Raw genomic sequence first — 20,531 nt, forward strand, 5'->3', positions numbered from 1 at the left:
ATTATTATTCAATACAGGTTACATAATGTTTTGCTGCATAATTAATAATACAAATCATTAAACTTCATCTTTTGTGTCAAAGGTCACGTGATAAAGTAATGTTTAGTGTTTGTCGACACGTCACGATTCCATGGCGTATTGTATTCTGACACCTAATGTTTCAGTTTGATAATTGGTATTTTCTGTTTTGTTGTTAACTATAAATCAGGAATGAAAAATTGACCAAACGGAAAGCTCCTTGAACCAATTTCTCGGCGAGGTTTTCAATGACTGATTTGTTTTTGTTTTCAGATACTAAAAACAGCGTAGGACTCGTCGGCTGTATAGAGGAAGTCGCACATAATGCCATAGCCGTATATTGGAATCCACTTGAAAGTTCGGCGAAGGTATGTAAACTATTTTTATTAACTGTAACCAATAATGCTTGACCATCAATATTGCCTACTAAACTATCAGCTGCTCTCTACCAATTTAAAAGCTCCAGGCAGGTACCTAAATACGTTTTTATAGCGTCTAATTTCTTAGTAAATTTGCAACATTATATTATTATGTGTCTTTAATGCAGGCGGTAATTTAGGTTCTTAGAACATCTGCGGTTACAAAAATTGTATTTAAACTGTTTTTCAAATAAGTAAGAATATTTAATACGTACAAGCTCTTACCTCTTAAATAGTGTATTATTCACTTTTGTTTACATTTGAGACACAAATGCTTTTGTGAATAATTTTATGTGCAATAAGTAAATGTCAGTATTTTTTATTACATTTTTAAATTAATAAGGATCTATTAAACGTCCAGTAAAAATAATATTTTTTTGTTACTTATAAGTAGCATAAAAAATATTTTAAAATTTTGTAATTTTGAAATCCTGCAAGAACGGTCATTCCATTGGCCACGCCACTAATACGTCACGATTCATGCTTATTTGTTCTTGACCATTCAAATTTGTTTAAAACATTGTCACGAATCTTGACGTCACAACTATCATATGTCGCATTTTTCTAGTGATGTATTTTTAAAAAAAACTTTTGAATATTTATACATGAAAACATTTCTCCACAATTTTTGAAAATATAATTAATTATTCTTAATCCATTTCTTACATTTTTATCGGTATTCGTAGTTCGTGATATTTTCCTATTCTAGGTATTTCTTTGTCCTTTTTGTTGATTTTTGCAGGGTTGTTAAATGTGTATGTGTACTGAACTCCTATTTAATTATAGTAATATTTTGACACAATTTTAATGTATTTACCACATAAGGGTTTGCTTCAAGCATTAATTAGAGCTCTTTCATAAAATATTGAGCATTAAAACCTCAAATTTAAAAAAACCTAATGCGATGTTAATGGTAGTTTGCTCACACAATATAGGCACTGAATTATTCTCCAGACTTTTGATGATAACACATTACAAAGTTCACCCTTTCATTCCTGGGGATCAATTATTACAAAGCCGTATTAATTTGCGGGTAAGTTAGTCGATTAGTGCGCCCGAAGTAAAATGTACACGATGTTTTGTAATGAGGTGTTCCTTGCTTCCAAACCACCGGATGTGACCACTTAGACAAGATACAAACATTGAGATTAACCGCCTTGTTAAGAATTCTTTGGGTTGTGAAATTTCCAACGCGGAGAAAAAAGAGTAAAATTGATTAGACGCAATACTTGTACCCGCCTAATAATAGTGTTTAGTAGCTATAGAGACTAACACGCGATACAACAAGAAGATAAAAAGAGTGCTCGCATTATGGAAATTTATTTTAATTGATTCCCATTTCGTCGATACGGCTTTCCGTTAGAGTAATGAATTCAATTCCGTGGATTACTCCTATATTTGTGTTATCGTTTCACAGTTAAATTTATAATTTATAATCGTAATCCGATTAAGTTCCACCGTACCTAATATCGCCGCTAGTTGCCGCCCGCTTCGAACGAGACAACTCGAACCCGGGGATTCGATACGCGCCACCAAATTGCCTACTTGTAAAATGAATCTAAATAAATACCTTTTCGTATAATTTTTACTTTGTGCGCGGATACGAGAGATTACAGGATTCGTTTTAGTTGCCAATATAAACACTATAATGAAGTCTTATCCGATTCTCCTTCCGTATAAAAATGCTATATTTCATTCCCCCTCTTATTGACTTGTCAGTGGGCAGTATGTAGTCCCTTTGATTACGGTAAGACGGATACGTAGGTACTGGTATTTACCCTCGTGGCATTATTGTTTCCTCGAAGACCGTCGCGGCTCCACGATAAGTGTAATTTCTCGTGAAGGAATCACTTCTGGATACAGCCTCGGTAGCCGATTATCCTAGGCGTCACTACCCGCAATTACTCGTCTGATCTGCGCAATTTCCTTCAGCGGCGCGCGGCCGCCGGCAGCACCGCCCGCGATGGCTTTTTGCATTTTTTAAAACGTACCATTACGAGTCATTTCAATGTCATCTTTGAGAAAATTGCAGAGTCCTTCGCAAACTGCCATCATTACGCCAGCCACGTTTCCGCCAGGCAAAAGGTTCATTAACTTTCACTAAAGCGGAACATAATCTTATAAATATACTGCAAATCTGGATTTTTCTGTCTTCATAATTTACTTAATTCATTTCGTTTTATCTTTTTTACCTAATTAGGTTATTTGTAACATTCGCTTACCGCTACATCTTCTACATTCAAAGTTAGGTACTCTTCGATCTTCAGAAGACTAAAATTAACAATCGTTACTTTTACCAGATCACCTGTTAATGTCCATTATCCAATTTGGCCTTATTGCGTAGTTTCCAAACTATCGGCTCGAGCCGGGCCATAAAAATGCGAGATGCTCATTCCCCTCAATTTGGAATTAAGCAAATAAGAGGAAAGATAAAATCACACCCAAAGGTTACAACGTGTAATTGAGCGCCTCGGCCGGGCCGTGTATAATTTCCTTAATTAAATTAAACCAAACGTGTAATTTGTCACAATATTTACCGTCTGCTCTGACTTGAGGTTGGGGAATGTGAAGCATAAAATGTTAAATTCCGTAACATATCTTGTAAGTAACAAATCACTAACGGACTGTTATCTCGAAAACATCTCTAACGACAATTCGTATTATTCTCGACACGGTAGATGGTAGATTCTTCCAACGGAGAAAGGGTGGACTGATATTTTCAAGCGTACATTTAAAATAGTTTGAATAAATACTCAGTAATTACTACCTCCAAAGCTCTTAAGTTGCACATTCAAAGAAAGCTCTATTTAAATTTCGATTCTCTTTACTTTCTACAATTGACTTACGCAGCAAACAGAACGAAAGAGGAGTTAAACTGTCTGGCATTATTTATCAGCCATCTTTAATTTAATCACAGCTATAAATTAATTGTTTTCCCATAATTTATCGTGAGTACCTATTACAGCAAATTAACAAGACAATTATGATTATTCACGCTTTTACGTTTTTATTTTCAGATAAACATAGCGGTACAGTGCCTCAGCACAGACTTCAGTAGCCAGAAAGGAGTCAAGGTAAGGATTGTGAATAAAATTACTTACATTTAATGTTGTCTTCGCCTTTTTATTCTAAGTTTACTATCCGAGGTTTATCTCGCGTGCATCGATCGTCGAAACGCAATCAAAATCGACAATTATTTTCGTTTGCTGACGAAGTTTTTAATATTGTCACATGCAACTTTAACTTCAAGAATTTTTAATATTTTGGTAGCCGACAACGGTTCTATGTTTAATAACTATTCAGTGTTGATCATGAATGTACATAATAACTTCTGGAAATGCAATAAAATCTTTAAAAAAAAAAAAAAACGGTTTGCGCGTGTTCTTTTTTTATCATTTATTTTTACATCGGTACCAGAGCAAACTTAAAATTTAAGCCTACTTCACAAAATAAAAATTGTGTAATCTAGCTTTTATTAATTGTGCTTTTTTTCAGGGCCTACCATTGCATTTACAAATAGACACATTTGAAGACCCAAGAGATCCCACCGTGTTCCACAGAGGATATTGCCAAATTAAAGTCTTCTGCGATAAGGTAATTTTTACAACTTTCTATTTGCTGTTTTATTCCTATAATAGGTTGTAATAGGTAGTATTTTACCTTGTTTTGACAGTGCTGCAGAACAGCGTTCATTTAAAGTTGTCATATGAACATAATATGTATAAACATTATTATTGTTACCCACTAAGAGCCAAAAAGTCAAGTTCAATAAATTTTTCTAATTGTAGCGTTTTCGTTGAAGTGGACAAAATAAGCTGTATAAAAAAAGACAAAACAACTCATTTTGCCCATATTAACGAAAACAACAATAATTTAGCTTTTTTCTTTTTTAAAATTAAAAACTCAAATTTTATGTGCTCGCTTCCTTGAATTGAACCAGGGACCTCAACTATGGTAGGCAAATACGCCTACCATTACTCTAAGAGGCGGACTCATCTGTGCTCGTTTCCATTTTCAAAATAGTAGCTTTCGAGTGAAAAAACATGCGTCCAGGGTTTTGTTTTCGTTTTACACGCAGATCTGTATTTTTCGTCAGCCTACGTAAATGTCAAGACTTATCAATTCCGTTTTCGAGAATGTACTCCATCACTGATCTATCAATATTTTCGTGCTTTGTTAATTTTTATTGTAATTATTTTAGGGCGCGGAACGCAAGACGCGGGATGAAGAAAGGCGCGCGGCAAAGAGAAAAATGACAGCAACGGGCAGGAAGAAATTGGACGAGTTGTACCACCCCGTGGTGGAGAGAAGTGAATTCTACACCATGTCCGACCTCGGCAAGCCTCCGGTCCTGTTCACCCCGGCCGAGGACCTGGACAAGATGGCCGGCATGGACCTCCAGGGCTTCTACGGCCACGACGACGGCTCCCTGTCGGGCGGGGATACCCACAACATGAAGGGGGCCTCGCCCTTCTTGCTGCACGCCGCCAAACCTGCCACCCCGACCCTCAAGTTCCACAACCATTTCCCGCCTGATGCGCCAAGGTACGGCGATGGGTAAATACAATTTTTAAATAAATAATCTATAAAGTATTTTAAATTTGTTATTATAGAAATCGCACCCCCAGAAGTACGCCATTTTGCACAAGAGCAAAAACAATCCTTTAAAAATGTATGAAGCTCAAAACCTAATATATGTTGACATCATAATGCTCAGTATTTTTTTGTGGCATTTGCTGGTGTAACTGTCAAAATATGAGAAGATTACTGTAGCATCATAATTACTGCAGTATTTTAGTCAATTGAATTCAGAAGTTTGTGGTATATATCGTTAAAAAACAATCGTAGAGATATTACGTGAGTGTTCTAAGAAAGATAAAAAAATGTGGTAAAACTGCATTCATAACTCAAAACAGACTTGCGACAGTGTATTTCTGGGGGTGTAAATTATTGGCGTTCTGTTGATTTACCCAGATGTTTCAATTTTGGGACTATTCGTAAATAACCGGAATAGAAAATTGGAAACAATTTGTGGTAGAGCAAAGTTCGAACCTCAGACCTCTATTAGGACCTGCTGTGTGATGGTTTAAGTGGCCAATGTGTAAGATTCACCAGTCACATGTTTTCGATTCGTGAATGTCGAGAGCTTTCGTGTTCTGTAAGGGGCGTTAGTTGTGTCCAAAAATTTAACCGACTTATCGAAGAATCGGGTTGTGGTCCCGTGGCTAGTGTTGCGGACTCACGGGCCAGAGGTCCGAGGATCAAACTCCACTTGACAAACCCCAACTTGATTTTCATTTTCTAATAGTGAGTTATTTACAACTCGTTAAAAATGGTCACCAAAATTGAAATATTTGGCTATTATAAGAACGCCAATATTTCTTTCTAAAAAAAAGAAGTATAAAACATTGTAAGCTTTTATATAGGCGTTTGTTTGTCAAATCTCGAGACAAGATCTGGAATTTTTTGGTGTAAGTCTTTATAGATTTATAAATTCACTAAGATAGACCGGATTTGTCTTGAGGTAGTAATTTTATTTTTTTTTGTCTAGCTTTAATTTTATTTGGTTGTATTTTATTTTATTAGTGCCTGTATTTATTAAAAGAAATTGTATTTACCATCGTTAGAATGGACTGCATAAGTCCGTCAAATAAATAAATAGATATTGAATAATTAATCAAAAAGAAATTTTTCAGAATAAAGATAATGTTAATCAAAATTGATGTTAAAAATACCACAATGGAAAAATAATTTTGCAACACAAGTGAATTAACACAGTTTTAGTTACCGTTTGTGCGATTACAATATGGTCATGAGGGAAAATGACAATATCCGACATTTGTCTTCCATGAAATGTGACTAACTCGTAGTGAAAGGGGCAATTCAAGCAGTGGAGTTAAATCACGGCTCATTACATTGAAATTTCAAAAAGTCTTTAGAATTCAAAACGGTTTTTAGAATGTTTTCTCTATCAGGTGAAATAATTGAAGTAATATAATTGTTCCAACATAGCAGAGTAGTAAATAATACAATTTGTGAACAATTACAGATTATAAGCCACGTAAATGCTTCAACCTCCATACTGCATTTTCAAAATAAAAAATGTAAATCTGTTGAGATGTCTATTTATTTCATATCTTCCCATGTTTTTTATGGATTTCCTTGTATCTTTTTTGAAAGTTTATCTTTTGACTTTACACGAAATTCCATTGATGTAACTTTTAACCCTTTTTTTCAAAAAGTTTTTTTTATGTTGAACATTTTCTAATTATGCTCATGGACCCCGACTACAATGGGAAGTTAACAGAGTTACCTTCAACTGTCTATAAAGAAAAACCGATATTATTGTACGAAAATAAGTATATTTGCATGAACATTTAAAAATCTTCGTTGGTAACCTATAATTGAACTTGTTTAGGAGAAAAAATTATACATATTCTGCTTTTCATACGGAAAACTTCATTTTACTTTGTAGATAAAATTGAAGATAAATGTCAACTTCCCATTGCAATCGGGGCCCAGGTGTGTTGAACACCTATATTAACTTCTAATCATGAAATTTAGCTTTTGATTGGGTATTACCTACATAACGTTGGTCTTTTATGATTTATCTAGTTTTTAAATTTTTGAAATTATTATATTTAATGAATTTTATTTGCATACTCTTTCTTTAAGTTATTATCTTATATGTTTAGCTAGGTACAATAATTACCTTAAAATTGAACTAATGTTCCAACTCAAGTGAACCTAGCTCTGTGCTGAGTTGGGACATAGGATATTTCATGAAAACTATTTGTATGATTGTTATTATTCCACCGCGTTTACATTTGTCGTTTCTCCATTATTTTAGCATTTACCCAACTGAAAAATCGCCCCCAATCAGCTCTATGACGTCCGCCATTTTGATTTGCAGCGACAAGAAAGACCACTCGTTGCTGGACGGGCCGGACGTATTTGCGCCGGTAGTTAAACGTCCTCGTCCTTGCTCTCCTCCACTCACAGAACGTGTGATGCTGTACGTTCGACAAGATTCTGAAGATGTCTATACACCTCTGCACGTGGCTCCACCGACCACGCAAGGACTGTTGCACGCAGTAAGTTCCATAATATACTTCAATCGTGACTTGATCATTACGCTTATCACAGGTGCAAAATTAATAACAAAACTTTAAAAATATACATTAATATTAATATTTGTTCATTTAACACAGATGAAATCGTTGTAGTGTCTTTAGCCTCTACATATTTTTGTGAAACGGCCACTCCATAACAATGTATTTACCTACTCAGTTTATACAATAATTAGGAGAGCAGCAAATAGGAAAAAGATTGTATGCTTAGACGATGAAAAGCGTCCAAGTGCAATAAACGATTTCTGTACCCTATTAGGTACCCACCTATTTTAGTGAAACTACTAACGATCGAGTTTGATATTGATTCGTGTAGTTTCACATAGATCAGAGGCTAAAAATTCTGATCGATTGGACATTTTTGCAAATGCCAAAAACATTGTTTTTCCAACTCCGATGATTTTGTGCGAAAGGCGAAATAATCATTTTATATTTTAACTATATTGTTTAAAACTGTGATAGTGATCCAAATTCACATATTATGGTCACTACGTCCCTAGGCAGAGTTGAACCCAATGTTTTTTTTCATCATTTTTATATCAATGTTTCTACATAGATATTGTAGGCTTTTGGAAAAGTAAGTCACACAATTTGCACCCTGACTATAAAATACTTTTAATTGCGCGGTGCATAATATTTTTTAACACAATTCCTAACAGCACATAATATTGTAAAACCTACCTAACAATGGATTCATGTTGAATAGATGTAAATATTAAATTTCCATTCCGACGGGAAAGATTTACATTATGCTTATTGATTCTTGGTGCATACAAATATACTAAATTGTTTTATCTTGCATTTTTATGAGATAATTAGTCTTTTTATAATGGAGTATTTACTGATTATATTAAAAATGTATTTTGAAAAAATGTGAGATAAGAATCATCCACGGAATACAATTATGTTGGTGTTTTACCCGGAAATTTGGTTTGGATTTGTCTAGAACTGCTATATAACAATGTGGTGCTTACATAACATAACAGCATGTTTGTCAATTAACAACAATGTTACCGATCATCTGACCTTCCCTGAGAGGTCTCATCATGTCATCACATTCAATCGACATTTCGCCATGTGACGACTCCCGTCATCCCATGTCGAAATGTCGAATGGTACTTCTTTTCAAATCTAAGCCGAAATTAAGAAAGACAGAAATATATTTTTACGAAGTAATATACGACGTAATTAAAGTTCATTCGCTGGCAAAGATTTGTAATATTCTGTTTTCCTTATTTTGCAGATTGAGAATAAGTACAAAATTTCAACTTCGGCCATTAATAACCTTTATCGCAAAAACAAGAAAGGGTAAGTGGAATTCACTTTTAGACTAATGTTCATTAGCTTACTGTTTAACAATAATATTTTACCAAAGAGTGCACAAACGCATTCGCTACAAACACATAACACTCGGACGAGGAAATAGGTACCCACATCGTTTGTTGACTGATGTACATAATATTTTATGGGAAATTTCGCTACAGCAACAACAAAACATAATTTTCCGCATACTTATTATATTTAATACTAACCCCAGGTACTACTAATTATTTACATATGGAAAATGGAACCCCTATCCCCATAACTGAATTGTTAACATATATGTGTGTAAATACTGGGCGAAAATGTAAAAATATCAAATATAAATACTGCTTAAATCGATGGCAATTTGTGTTTTTTTTTATTTGTCAACAACTGTGAACCTACACTAGTAACGTAACTTACTTCGGCCTTTGTACCATTGATTTTTAATTTATGTTTACTTCCAGGATTACGGCCAAAATTGACGATGACATGCTGACGTATTACTGCAACGAAGACCTCTTCTTATTAGAAGTCAGACTAGTTCCCAGCGTCGACGAGGAACTTTATGATATTACATTCGTAGAACTGCAAGATCACTAGCGCAGGATTATACCTCCGAGTACATCTCTCCAGGACTAAGTGATCCAGGCACATTGTGTAGCGAGTCAGGACGTTGCTTAAAAAGCATTTATCCTGTCGATCTTCTGTTTCATCGAATTGTGTAAATTTAAAATATCGTTGTTGATCATTATATCTTTGTTTTTTATATAAATAATTGGTAAATACACCATGTGAATTTCAATTGAAAAGGCAATAAGAATACATTTAGATGTTATTTATTTTAATGTAATTACATACTTACATACATACATACGTACTTCAAATACAAAAAATATTGACATTATTATACATATGTAGTAGATCTTAGAAGCTAGCTTTTTAGTTTTATCTCAACCGAATGATTTATTATTTTCCGAGAAATACTTATCACGCGATTTTTTTCGGATAAAACAAAAATTTATTGCGATTATGTTGGATCAACAAAATTTTATCAAATAGCGTTTAATTATTACATGTTATATTATCTCATCACTTATTTTATTTCTCGGAAAAACTTTAGCGTTTAGGTATTGTTTAGTTTTTAGCTCAAGAGACTGTAAAACAGTGCCTTAATATATGAATACAACATCGTTAATTTGTACGATAAATATTTTTATGATAAATATATATAAATACATAAGAAAATGCTTCAACTTACTTTGAGTTTTCTTAAAATATGTTTGTAATTAAATTTTGAAACACGCTATGACGGGTCACAACAATTCTACAATTTCGTACTTTTCTTATCTTATAACTTCATAAATATAATTAACATTGCAGTTATAATTTTTTGATAATAATAAATTGTAAAAAAAAAATCTGGTTCCAAATTATCCATTGAGGTTTAATTTCTTAACTCATTGTTTTCAATGATTTTTGAGGATCGCTTTTTTCAGATATAAATCAAATTTGTTTCATCACATTATTATGTTGGTCTAACATAACGCGCTTTGCCTCATTTATTTTGTATGAATTAATGTATTTTTAATCAAGTATCTATTTATTGTGCCTTGTGCAAATCTTTACCTACGAAATCGGTATGTAATTACGTAAGCATTATGACATAAAATATAATAATTTGCTAAGTATTATTGAAAGTATTGATTATCAAATTATGTTTTCAATGTCCGTCTGGTGTGTCGATCTCAAAATGAATCTTATGAGTTTTCATAATTAAATTTGATGTTTATTTACATGCCTTAAAAAAGTAGTCGGAGACAAACAAATATAAATGTGACAATAATCTCTTCTTAATTTCTGAAATTACTAAATATGCAAAAAATCGTACCTACTCTAAATAATTTGGAAAATATAAACTCCCATTAATATTCGCAATGTCTCATAGCAGTAGTTTTAGCATATTTTATAAAATGTGTAGAGTTTATTGTCGATGTTATTTATGTTATTATTTTTAATCTGTGATCAATGTCACAAACTGTTTTCTAAAACAATATCTTTTCCAATCAAAATATTTTTATGTACTTAGAGTTAAGGAACATCGTTAGATTTCTATTGAAATCTGATTTTTTTAACTGAAGAAAGGCTCAAATTTTGATATTGTATAGTTTGTATTTTTAATAATGTACTTAACTGATTTTATATTTGAATAGTTGAAACCAATCAAAACTTACAACAATAAATTTTCAAATTTTCTTTTTCTTTTACATTTCCAAACATTATTTGCAAACCCAATAAATAAAAATTCCGTAACCATACACTTTTTAACAGTCACAAGAAAAGAAGTTCATTTGTGAAGCAAATTATTAAAGTTATGTTTGTATTTAAATATAGATTTAAGTTTTAGGGTTGACATATTGCATAGTCACAATTTATTAATCGATATATTTTAATGTAATATAAAACTGCCATATTACTCTTAATAAGCAGAAGTCGTGAAGGATATTAATTGTTTTAAATATCGGAAAAAATCGGCACATTTTTCAATGGTACCTGACGTTTGCTTTATAAATATTCCGACTTATCATATACACAATATGTATGAGAATTTATACGACGAATTGGGGGTTGGATTCTACTTCCAATGTGTGAAAACACAGAAATATGTTATAAAAAATATTATACGAGATCAAAGCATATAGTATATTAAGTTATTAATCTATCATATTCTTTATGTATGTATTTTTATGAAGAAATAATTATATATTAAAAATCGTGATGATGTTTAAATTTTCTTTGAATCGTGTTGAACAAGAATGTTGTTTGTTAAAAAAATGTGCTTGATTTGCTAAATTTTGTAATAATACTTTTTCATACATTTTATGAGATTAAAAATTATACCAATATGTGCGCCTTCTCAAAGGTCTTCACCCAATCATTATTTAATGTTTCAATAAGTAGTAAATAGATTAGATTAAAATAAAGTCATTTCATAGTAATACATCCAGCATGACAAGTAAATCATTAAAATGGTAATACATTTAAAAGACATGAGTGTAATTTTTATAATTATTTTTGCAATATCAATTCAACCCCAACCCATGCGGTGGAGGCATTTATGTAGTGACATTAGCCCTTAAGAATTATGTCAGAAATGCTACGAAAGTATGTAGTTGAATCTCTGTAGCCATAAAACTAGATGTTATACATAATTGTAAGATTTTTCTTAAAATTATATAATTTCTATCAAAGTTTATATTTCAAAAAGAAATTTTCCATTAAATAAATGTGTTTCTTAAACCATGTGTATTATTTTTTTTAACCTCAATTGAATCGCTTAAATAAAACAACCAGATCCGGATATTCATTTGTTTTCTTATTGGAAAATGAAATTTGAAAATATCTTATTGCATTCTTAATTGAAAATGTGTCGTCCATTTTGAGGGCACGGGGCCAGATATACCAAAAAAGTTTAGTTAAAAACAACTGGTTTGGATTCTTGTTTTTTTTTTCATGCAACCCATATGTTGTCCATTTTAGCGAAAACGTAATAATTATTTATACGTTTGAAAAAACAACTTTTTTCTGTGCAACTGGCCTTACAAACGTAGGTGATCGCGCCACTCGCCGGATAGTGGATGGACAATCGAATATTGCTTTTTTGCTGTTTTGCAGAATTTGGCGTTGCTATGTCTTATCTTCATTTGCTTTACCATCTTCTTCTTGCGGTGCCTTGTCAGGTTCCCCAACGCTGGCGATCATCTCAACGAAACCATCTCGGTCCTGCGCTAGTCTCATATTCCGCAGCCAAGACAACTGCTTATTGGATGCACTTGCTGTAGTGATTCCTGAGAAAAGATGACCAGAGTGGTTTCCCGTTGCCTCCTATCAATTTAATGTTTTGAATAGAAAAGTCTAAATTATCAGTATTTTTCTCCGAATTTTAAAAACGTTAGCTACGTACCCCGTAAAAATATAGCTATAACTTCTAGCTGTGTAAGAGTTCACATACATGCCTTAGAGCAATCTTTCCATTTTCTCTGTAATCTGTGATCTCTGTTGTGGCAACACCATTTGTCTGTGTTATTGGGTATTATGGCCAGCGTTACCAGATCTACCGATTTTTCGTTAGATCTACCGATTTTGGAAGCAATCTACCGATCTACCGTATTCTATTAAAATTCTACAGATTTTTATACATTTCCTTGTTTTTTCCACAGAACAAAATTTCAATGCAAATAAAACGAATTCATATTATAATAATTTATTGCTTGTTTGCTCTCTCGATTGCCATCAGTTGCTTATTTAAAAAACTGTATATCTATCGTACATAAGTATACAATGAATGATATATTAATTATGGAATTGGCTAGTATTGTTGAATATAATATGGTAAAATAAATCATGGCATAGAATTTCATGACATTATTGAAAAATGTATATATGTCTATTTTATGAAGTGAAATGTAGAGGGATCACTTTTCATATTGAAAATAATATAAATGGTTTTATCTTCAGTTAAATATCTGTTTAAATTTAGTTGATCATTGTTTTAATAATTTGTTCAGTACTTCAGCAGTTTTTATTAAGTTTAAAGTTGCACTGAAAGAACTTTAAAACGTTTATTATTTCTTTGTTTGACAATAAAAATACTATATATTTTGATAAAATTGTGTCATTCATTCAATAAAATAATATTTTGAATTTTAATCTATGTTTAATATTTTTATTTTTTATAAGAACCAACTCAAATATTCCTTTTCTTAAATGAATATTTAAATGAAATATTGTAATTTATATTATTTTGTAAGAAAAATAAGACATTATAAATCACTATATTTTGGTGATTCACTTATTGCAGTCCTTTTGGTTTTCAATTGTTCATTTACCAAGCGTTTTCAACTATTTAAAGCAACGGCCTTAGGCAAAACGGCACTTTAATTTCGAACAACTGTCAAATTTATTTTTTTCCCCCTCCTCCCCTCCTACCCCCTCTCCCGAATTTAGTGAAATCTACCGATTTATTTTTCTGAATCTACCTTTTTTCGCTTGATTGGTTCTGGCAACGCTGATTATGGCTCTGATTTAGGGATGAAACATCGCCTACCAAAACATCGATACATCGGAAACCTCCACCCCTCCAGGATGCCGGCCAGATATTTTTCCATGTCGATCCATCGATTTTTTTTCAGAACAAATGTCGATGTTCTATCCGATGAAAACATCGATACATCGCTAAAAAATTAGCGATGTATCTTTGTTTTGAAAACATCGATGTATCATAATATGGATCTTACCCATACTGGGCCGAAATTGGTATATAATATTTTATGTTTTTAGTCGAGGTGAAAAAATCGAATGAATACTGGTTAAATGAATTTATTGAATGAATCATTCAATGGTGAATTCGGGGAAAAGTTAGCTTCTGCGAAATTTGGAAATCCATAGTGGGTTCATATTTTCAAATAATAAATTCAATCAATTCATTCATTCATTAAATCAGGCAGTCATTCATTCATTCGATTATTAATTAATTTGAATGAATTGCTGCATTCGGACTTTCATTCGAATGGAGCATCTCTAATATTTAGTCATATAATATTTGTGTTTTAGTCTATGTCTATGGCTATATGTGTGTATAATCTCTGGGCTCACGGTGGTCTATGCCAATGCCAGTCTATGGTAGTGTCTTGTAGGTGTAGGTTATAGACAATATTGAATATTGACTTGTGAAATTGACCAATTGACTTGACATATTAGTATTAGTAATCTGTGCTTGACATTATTGTGAACGTGTTGTGAGTTTTTGTCAAGTGAACCAAAGTATAAAGACTGTAGTTTTAATCTTATAGTCTATAAAAACTATGAAGTAAACGTTATTTTAGATACGGTTCCGCAAATTGATGGCATTGTTTTTCAAAAATAATGTCGTCAAAATAGAACCATGTGGATATTAATATACGACTGTTATTATTTAGAACAATAGTGCTTCTGCCTTTTAGATATAGATTGGTGTATCGGAAAGGCTTTTAAAACAACTTCAAAATGTTTATCATTTCTTCACTCGTTGTTGCCGGCTTTGTGAGATTTTGGCTTTTAAACTCCGATACCACACAGTTAATGTCGGATAGAGTCGAACTATCGACCCCCCTGAACTCTTGGAAGAGATTGACGGAAGGAGTCTACTTGTACAATGAAGGAATCGACCCCTATCAGGGGGACATGTTTCATGAATCACCAATTATGCTTGTAGTTTTTCATCAAATAATTTATAAAATACCTGCGCTTCTACCACTGCTATTTACAATGAGTGATATTATAACGGCGTTGTGCCTGTTTGCGACTACGAAGAAGTTCATGAATATTTTAAAGGAGCAGCAAAATAATGACAAGGAAAAATACTTAAAAGATTCCGATGTATTGTTGTTGAAAAATGATGACTTTTCGATAGCGCCCGTGTACGTTTTGGCGGCATACCTCTTCAACCCATATTCTATACTGAATTGTATCGCAATGACCACTACAGTGTTTAACAATCTATTTTTATCGATATCCCTGATTTCGATGGTAACAGGAAATAGGATAATTTGCTGCTTGGCTATTGCCGCTGCATCACATCAAGCATTGTATCCAGTTTTATTAATTATCCCGGCAGCCATCTTCATTCAGAACAATTCAAAGGAGTGTGCTAAATGTTCTTATATCAAAACATTAATGGCCTTTGTGTTGGCTTGGGGATTTCTGATTTATATCTCCGCTTACATAATGAACGGTTCTTATCAGTTTCTTGAGAATACGTATGGTTTCATGTGAGTATTTACATAAAGAGTTAAACTAATCCTTCCAAACATTTACTCCTGTATAATTTTAATGCAATGGTGTTTATTCAGATTTCTTACGAGTATAGGAAGCATTTATAGAAAAAAAGTAATAACATATTCTAATTTTATTTTATTAATTTAATGCACACAAATCACAATTTTACCATAGTACAATTATTATTTTTTCATGTCTAGACTTGTAAGAAAATTCCGTGTTATACTGGGACTCTTCTATATATAAATCAAAACATTTATAAATATACAAAATAATAATAATAAAATATACACACAGTAAAAATTGAAACATGTCAAGAAATACAATGCAGATAAGTTATTTAATAATACATGGCAATATGTAATTAATAATTATTAATTATTTTATAATTCAATTTGGTAATTAAGATGGTTCGGTAATATAAGATATTGAATTGTAATTCCTCGTTGAATTTTACTGAGCTCTAAGTTTTGTGTGTATTTTTGTTGGTAAAATAAATAGTGGAGCCAATAACATAATACTTCAAATCGTTTGCATCATCCTCGAGTTTAAAAGTAAAAGTTTTAAAACAGGTCGTTTTTTTGTTTAGTAAATTGCAAAATTCAAACATGTTACTTATTTCTGTATCAAATAAATTTTCTCCGGCGTGTTTTTTTTAATTATAAGTAATTAAAAGACATGTACAAAACCGAATTGTACTTCACAAAAAAATCTGTCATAGTTTACATGTATACTTATCAATCCACATGCATAACTACGTTAATATTTGTCACAGATTCATCATATTTAATTTTGCTTTCGGCTTTCTAATTACTGTGGCTACCTCGGGGAGTAATAAGGTGCTACTGCTGTAGAGCCGCCCATACAGACATAAACCATTATAGGATTATTAATCACAAAGTTAGCTATAGTTTACAGCAAAACAATGGGCCGTAGGTACTCAGATTGAGAATTGCAAGCGTACCTACGAAACCGTCCGTTACACGTCTGTTGTTAAACCAAAAATTTTCAACGCTTGTGTTCTATGCGATAGAGTTTAACTTCGCCTTTACAGTTGTGGCGCATTATTACTACGAGGTGGCTATACATACAATCAACATATATAAATTTTACATTTACTAAATATCATCATCGTACCCTTAATTTGCACCTGATGGTGCGAAGTGCACAGCTTTGCACACCAGATGCAGTGTATCTATCATCTATTACATGTAGATAAGGTGATCAGTCTTATGCTTCAGGTTCCAGTCAATAGAACACAGCAGTTTTAAACAAATATTTCATGCCAGCCTTACTGGGACCTCAAACACGATGGGCAAACATTACACTGCAAGGGGAATCCATCTTTCCTTTTTCTAGATTTTTGTCCGAGAGTAGCCGTCAAGTGGTGTTGAATTCTGATCGTATTTCGCACACAGAACTGTATTTTACGTCTGCCCGAAACAGATATAAATATAATAAAGCAAAAGAACAGCTAAAAGGATCTACGATGCGAATGTTGATAGATGCAGAAAATGAGGAAAACCGAGAAAGACGTGGCACGATCAAATCCATAAAATACTGGAAGATGGACATGTCAAGAGTAGGAATAATCGGTGTGCGTGCATGAGAAGATGTATGAGTGTAGAGGAAGCGAGGTCTGTATGCAAAGACAGAGTGATATGGCATTCTATTCTCTCTGTCTACGGTGTGATGGTTTGTTGTTGCTGTTGTTGGGCTGAGTTCTCACGAATCAGAGATTCGGATCCCGCTCTATAACAACTTGAACACCATTGTTCTAGCTCATGTTTTTCGATATAAATATGTTATGTTATCTTAAACAACCCGACAATATAAACAGAGACGATAAGATGCGTTTAAAATCATCCTGGTACCCGGTTATAAAGAAATCACATAAAAACTTAAGACTGTTAAGGGCCACAAATTTAAAGTTGACAGCTGTAGACAGCATGGACTGCGACATGGTACAAATCCTAAACATTTAACGTTACACATTAATCTACACAAACAACATCAACCCTGATGATGGACGCTGCAATGCTATCCGAAACGCCGGTCTTTGACACACGGCAACGACACACCCAGAAAAACTTATTGTGCAATATTTATATACTTTTTAATCTATTTCTATGATTTTTTCAGATTGAATGTTCCCGATCTGAAGCCAAACATTGGTTTATTCTGGTATTTCTTCACGGAGATGTTTGAACACTTCAGATTGCTGTTCATTTGCTCTTTCCAAATCAACGCTCTCGTTCTATACGCTCTTCCACTCACATTGAGGTTTAAGAACGAACCTCTCTTATTAGCAACTACTTTGATTACCTTAACAACCATATTCAAGTCATACCCTAATTTAGGAGATGTCGCCATGTACATGGCTCTATTACCAATGTGGAGACACTTATTCTCGTGTGAGTAATTTATTCATTCAATTTCATAGATTTTCTCATAAACTTTCAGTGTTTCAATTTGGCTAAGCTTAGCAAAAATATGAACAAATAAAAAAGTTCTATGCTTACTTATTTATTTATTAGTTAAATTGGTAACGTTTATAATATGTTATTTACAATTAGTTTTTTAAAATCTTTATACATAGCTTTTTAATGTTTAAAACTGTATATAGTCAATAAACTGTATAAAGTTACTTTGAGATCTATTTATTTTACACTCAAGCTAGCACTGAATTAAATTCTTGCGAATGGATAGAAAAGAATATCCTATAACTAAAAACCTTCCATAATTTTATGGCTCTTGAAATTTTTTCTCTAGGTGGTATTTTTTAAAACTCAATTCTGGGTGCTACCAGGTTTCCATGAACATGTTTCGCTAAACCACACTGTTTTTTTTCTCATTTTTTACGGTCACTGCACACTGCACAGACCTTAGATCCATATTTCTCTCTCTTGGCTAAGAATTGTTACTTTCCATCTTATTTCATCATCAAAAAGATTAGGCCATTTTTCAATCATTGAATGGCAGCTGGAAAATTTGATGTGTTTTGTATTTTTTAACAGAAATCTGTTTAATAAAGTATTTTATTCTTTGTTTATGAGAAAGGTTTATTTTTTCTCCAATCGAAAGTTATCATGTTTTTTACATGACAATTTGCTCGGACGAGTGACTTCTGCCGCCTACGGCAAAATACGTTACACCTCCTAAGGTGTAACGTATTTTTATTTCAGGCAGGTAGCTCGTGCCAAAGGAATTATATGGGTTAATAATTTTTGTAAAGAAGGGTGTAAATGTGTAAAATAAAATTAAATTGTATTTATGTGTTTTGTTGATATTTCTTTATAATACTCCATAGTTAATCATTTTGATAAAAATATCAATAAAGTATCTTGATTTAATTTTATTATTTTTAACATGCGCTTTTGCCTAAGTACCAGTCACCAGTCTTCAAGATGACTACTTAGGCTAAATGCAACTCTCGCCTTCCACACAGCAGCCACACTCTTTAAAGATCTGCGCTCGAAGGGCGAGAACTATTCACGGGGACCCGTCACAATAGATCTTCACAGGTCGCAGTGACGTCAGGAGCTTGAATAGCACTGACCCCTACCTCTAAGAATAAGAATAAGCTAAATGCACGTACTAAGGAATCGCCTTTGAAGATCACCTGAAGGGAAAATTCCAGTTTCCTTTGCGATCTTAGTTTTGAAAGCGAAAAAGAAGAAATGTAACCATAATTATACAAAATATTATTTATTGATTTCAGACATGCAGCAAAAGTTCATCGTTGGCTGTTTTATGCTGGTGACTTCCGTCTTGGGACCAACATTCTGGCACCTGTGGATATACTCGAGGTCGGCCAACGCCAACTTCTTCTTCGGTGTGACTCTCGCCTTCGCCTCTGCTCAAATTTTCCTCATTACGGACTTACTATTTGCTTACATCAAACGTGAATACGCTCTCAAACATGGCTCGGGAAGAGAGATCGATGGAAAACCAGCCAAGCTAGTATTACGATAGTGAAATATTAATTAACACGGTACTACCTTCTCAAACTATATTATCAGTTTGTTAAGTATTTTTATCGTACTTTTTCTGTTACCTTATTGTTGATGGAAATTTAAAGTGCTATAAAGGACAAAGTGTAATTTTTTAAGGATTCAAAGGGTGGAGAAATTTTAATAAAAACAAAAAAGGTTATGTTTTTAAAACTTTTTCTCCTTATCTTGAACAATTTTCACTTTTTTACAATAGAGACGGAGCACGTTTTTGAAAAGAGAATGTGGAAGTCTAGGCATTTACATACTTCTTCAATCATTCCGCCATTTAATTTTTGTAAAGTTTCTACTTGAACCGGGTTGTGGTCCTGTGACTAGTATCGATTAAATGTCTGAGGTTCAAACCCCGCTCTACCATAACTTGATTCCCATTTTATTATAGTGAGTTATTCACAACTCATTGAACTGAAAGAGCTTAAACCCTTATTGATGTGTGTAAACTTATCTGGCTGAATTATTTTACCCACTAGGCAACGCCTGAAAATATTTTTTTAACTTTGTACTTGGGGTTAAAAGCAAAAACACCACTGTCCAATTTCACTGATTTTGGGAAGACCAACAAAACCAGAAGTGAAAAAACTATTTATATATCAATGTGCAACTTGTGCGTGGTGTAACAGCTAGCAAAAACACTATGAATTTTATATTGAATGTGCACATTGAGCTTAAAAGAAATAGTCTTTTCGCTATTGGTTTTGTTGGTCTTCCCAAAAACATCATGGATACTTGGTGGCGTTTTTGCTTCTTCCTGAACTAGTTGGATAACAATACTTATTAAGTACATCCAAACGTTTGTGGACAAGGATTGGATTCCAAGTCAATCGTGTTGACTC

At 33.0% G+C, this 20,531-nt stretch overlaps 2 protein-coding genes across 2 annotated transcripts in view; both read left to right on the forward strand.

The window, feature by feature from the left end:
* The window catches only part of LOC148273921 (protein grainyhead-like), a 114,429-nt gene extending 102,260 nt beyond the window's left edge, over positions 1 to 12,169 (forward strand). The window contains exons 6-12 of the mRNA XM_088237904.1: positions 292 to 386; positions 3,455 to 3,511; positions 3,933 to 4,031; positions 4,639 to 4,994; positions 7,351 to 7,531; positions 8,811 to 8,875; positions 9,337 to 12,169. Of these exons, the coding sequence (XP_088094030.1) occupies positions 292 to 386; positions 3,455 to 3,511; positions 3,933 to 4,031; positions 4,639 to 4,994; positions 7,351 to 7,531; positions 8,811 to 8,875; positions 9,337 to 9,472 (989 nt within the window). The 3' untranslated portion in view covers positions 9,473 to 12,169. The remainder of the gene's footprint in view (positions 1 to 291; positions 387 to 3,454; positions 3,512 to 3,932; positions 4,032 to 4,638; positions 4,995 to 7,350; positions 7,532 to 8,810; positions 8,876 to 9,336) is intronic.
* A 2,401-nt stretch (positions 12,170 to 14,570) lies between these two features.
* PIG-U (phosphatidylinositol glycan anchor biosynthesis class U) lies at positions 14,571 to 19,851 on the forward strand. The gene is made up of 3 exons (XM_088237905.1): positions 14,571 to 15,678; positions 17,828 to 18,099; positions 19,407 to 19,851. The coding sequence occupies exons 1-3, from the start codon at positions 14,915 to 14,917 to the stop codon at positions 19,658 to 19,660; spliced, it is 1,290 nt and encodes a 429-aa protein (XP_088094031.1). The 5' UTR covers positions 14,571 to 14,914; the 3' UTR covers positions 19,661 to 19,851.
* The last annotated feature ends 680 nt before the right edge of the window (positions 19,852 to 20,531 follow it).

Source organism: Micrasema longulum, unplaced genomic scaffold (genome assembly GCF_059751315.1).
Source record: "Micrasema longulum isolate JH-2025_06_02 unplaced genomic scaffold, ASM5975131v1 h1tg001802l, whole genome shotgun sequence".
Classification (NCBI taxonomy): domain Eukaryota; kingdom Metazoa; phylum Arthropoda; class Insecta; order Trichoptera; family Brachycentridae; genus Micrasema; species Micrasema longulum.

Bases quoted from the DNA above. Each gene is read 5' to 3' on its own strand.
- PIG-U (XM_088237905.1), top strand. From the start codon at position 14,915: ATGTTTATCATTTCTTCACTCGTTGTTGCCGGCTTTGTGAGATTTTGG. The intron at 15,679-17,827 runs GTGAGTATTTAC...TGATTTTTTCAG, and splicing joins GAGAATACGTATGGTTTCAT to ATTGAATGTTCCCGATCTGA. The intron at 18,100-19,406 runs GTGAGTAATTTA...TATTGATTTCAG, and splicing joins GTGGAGACACTTATTCTCGT to ACATGCAGCAAAAGTTCATC.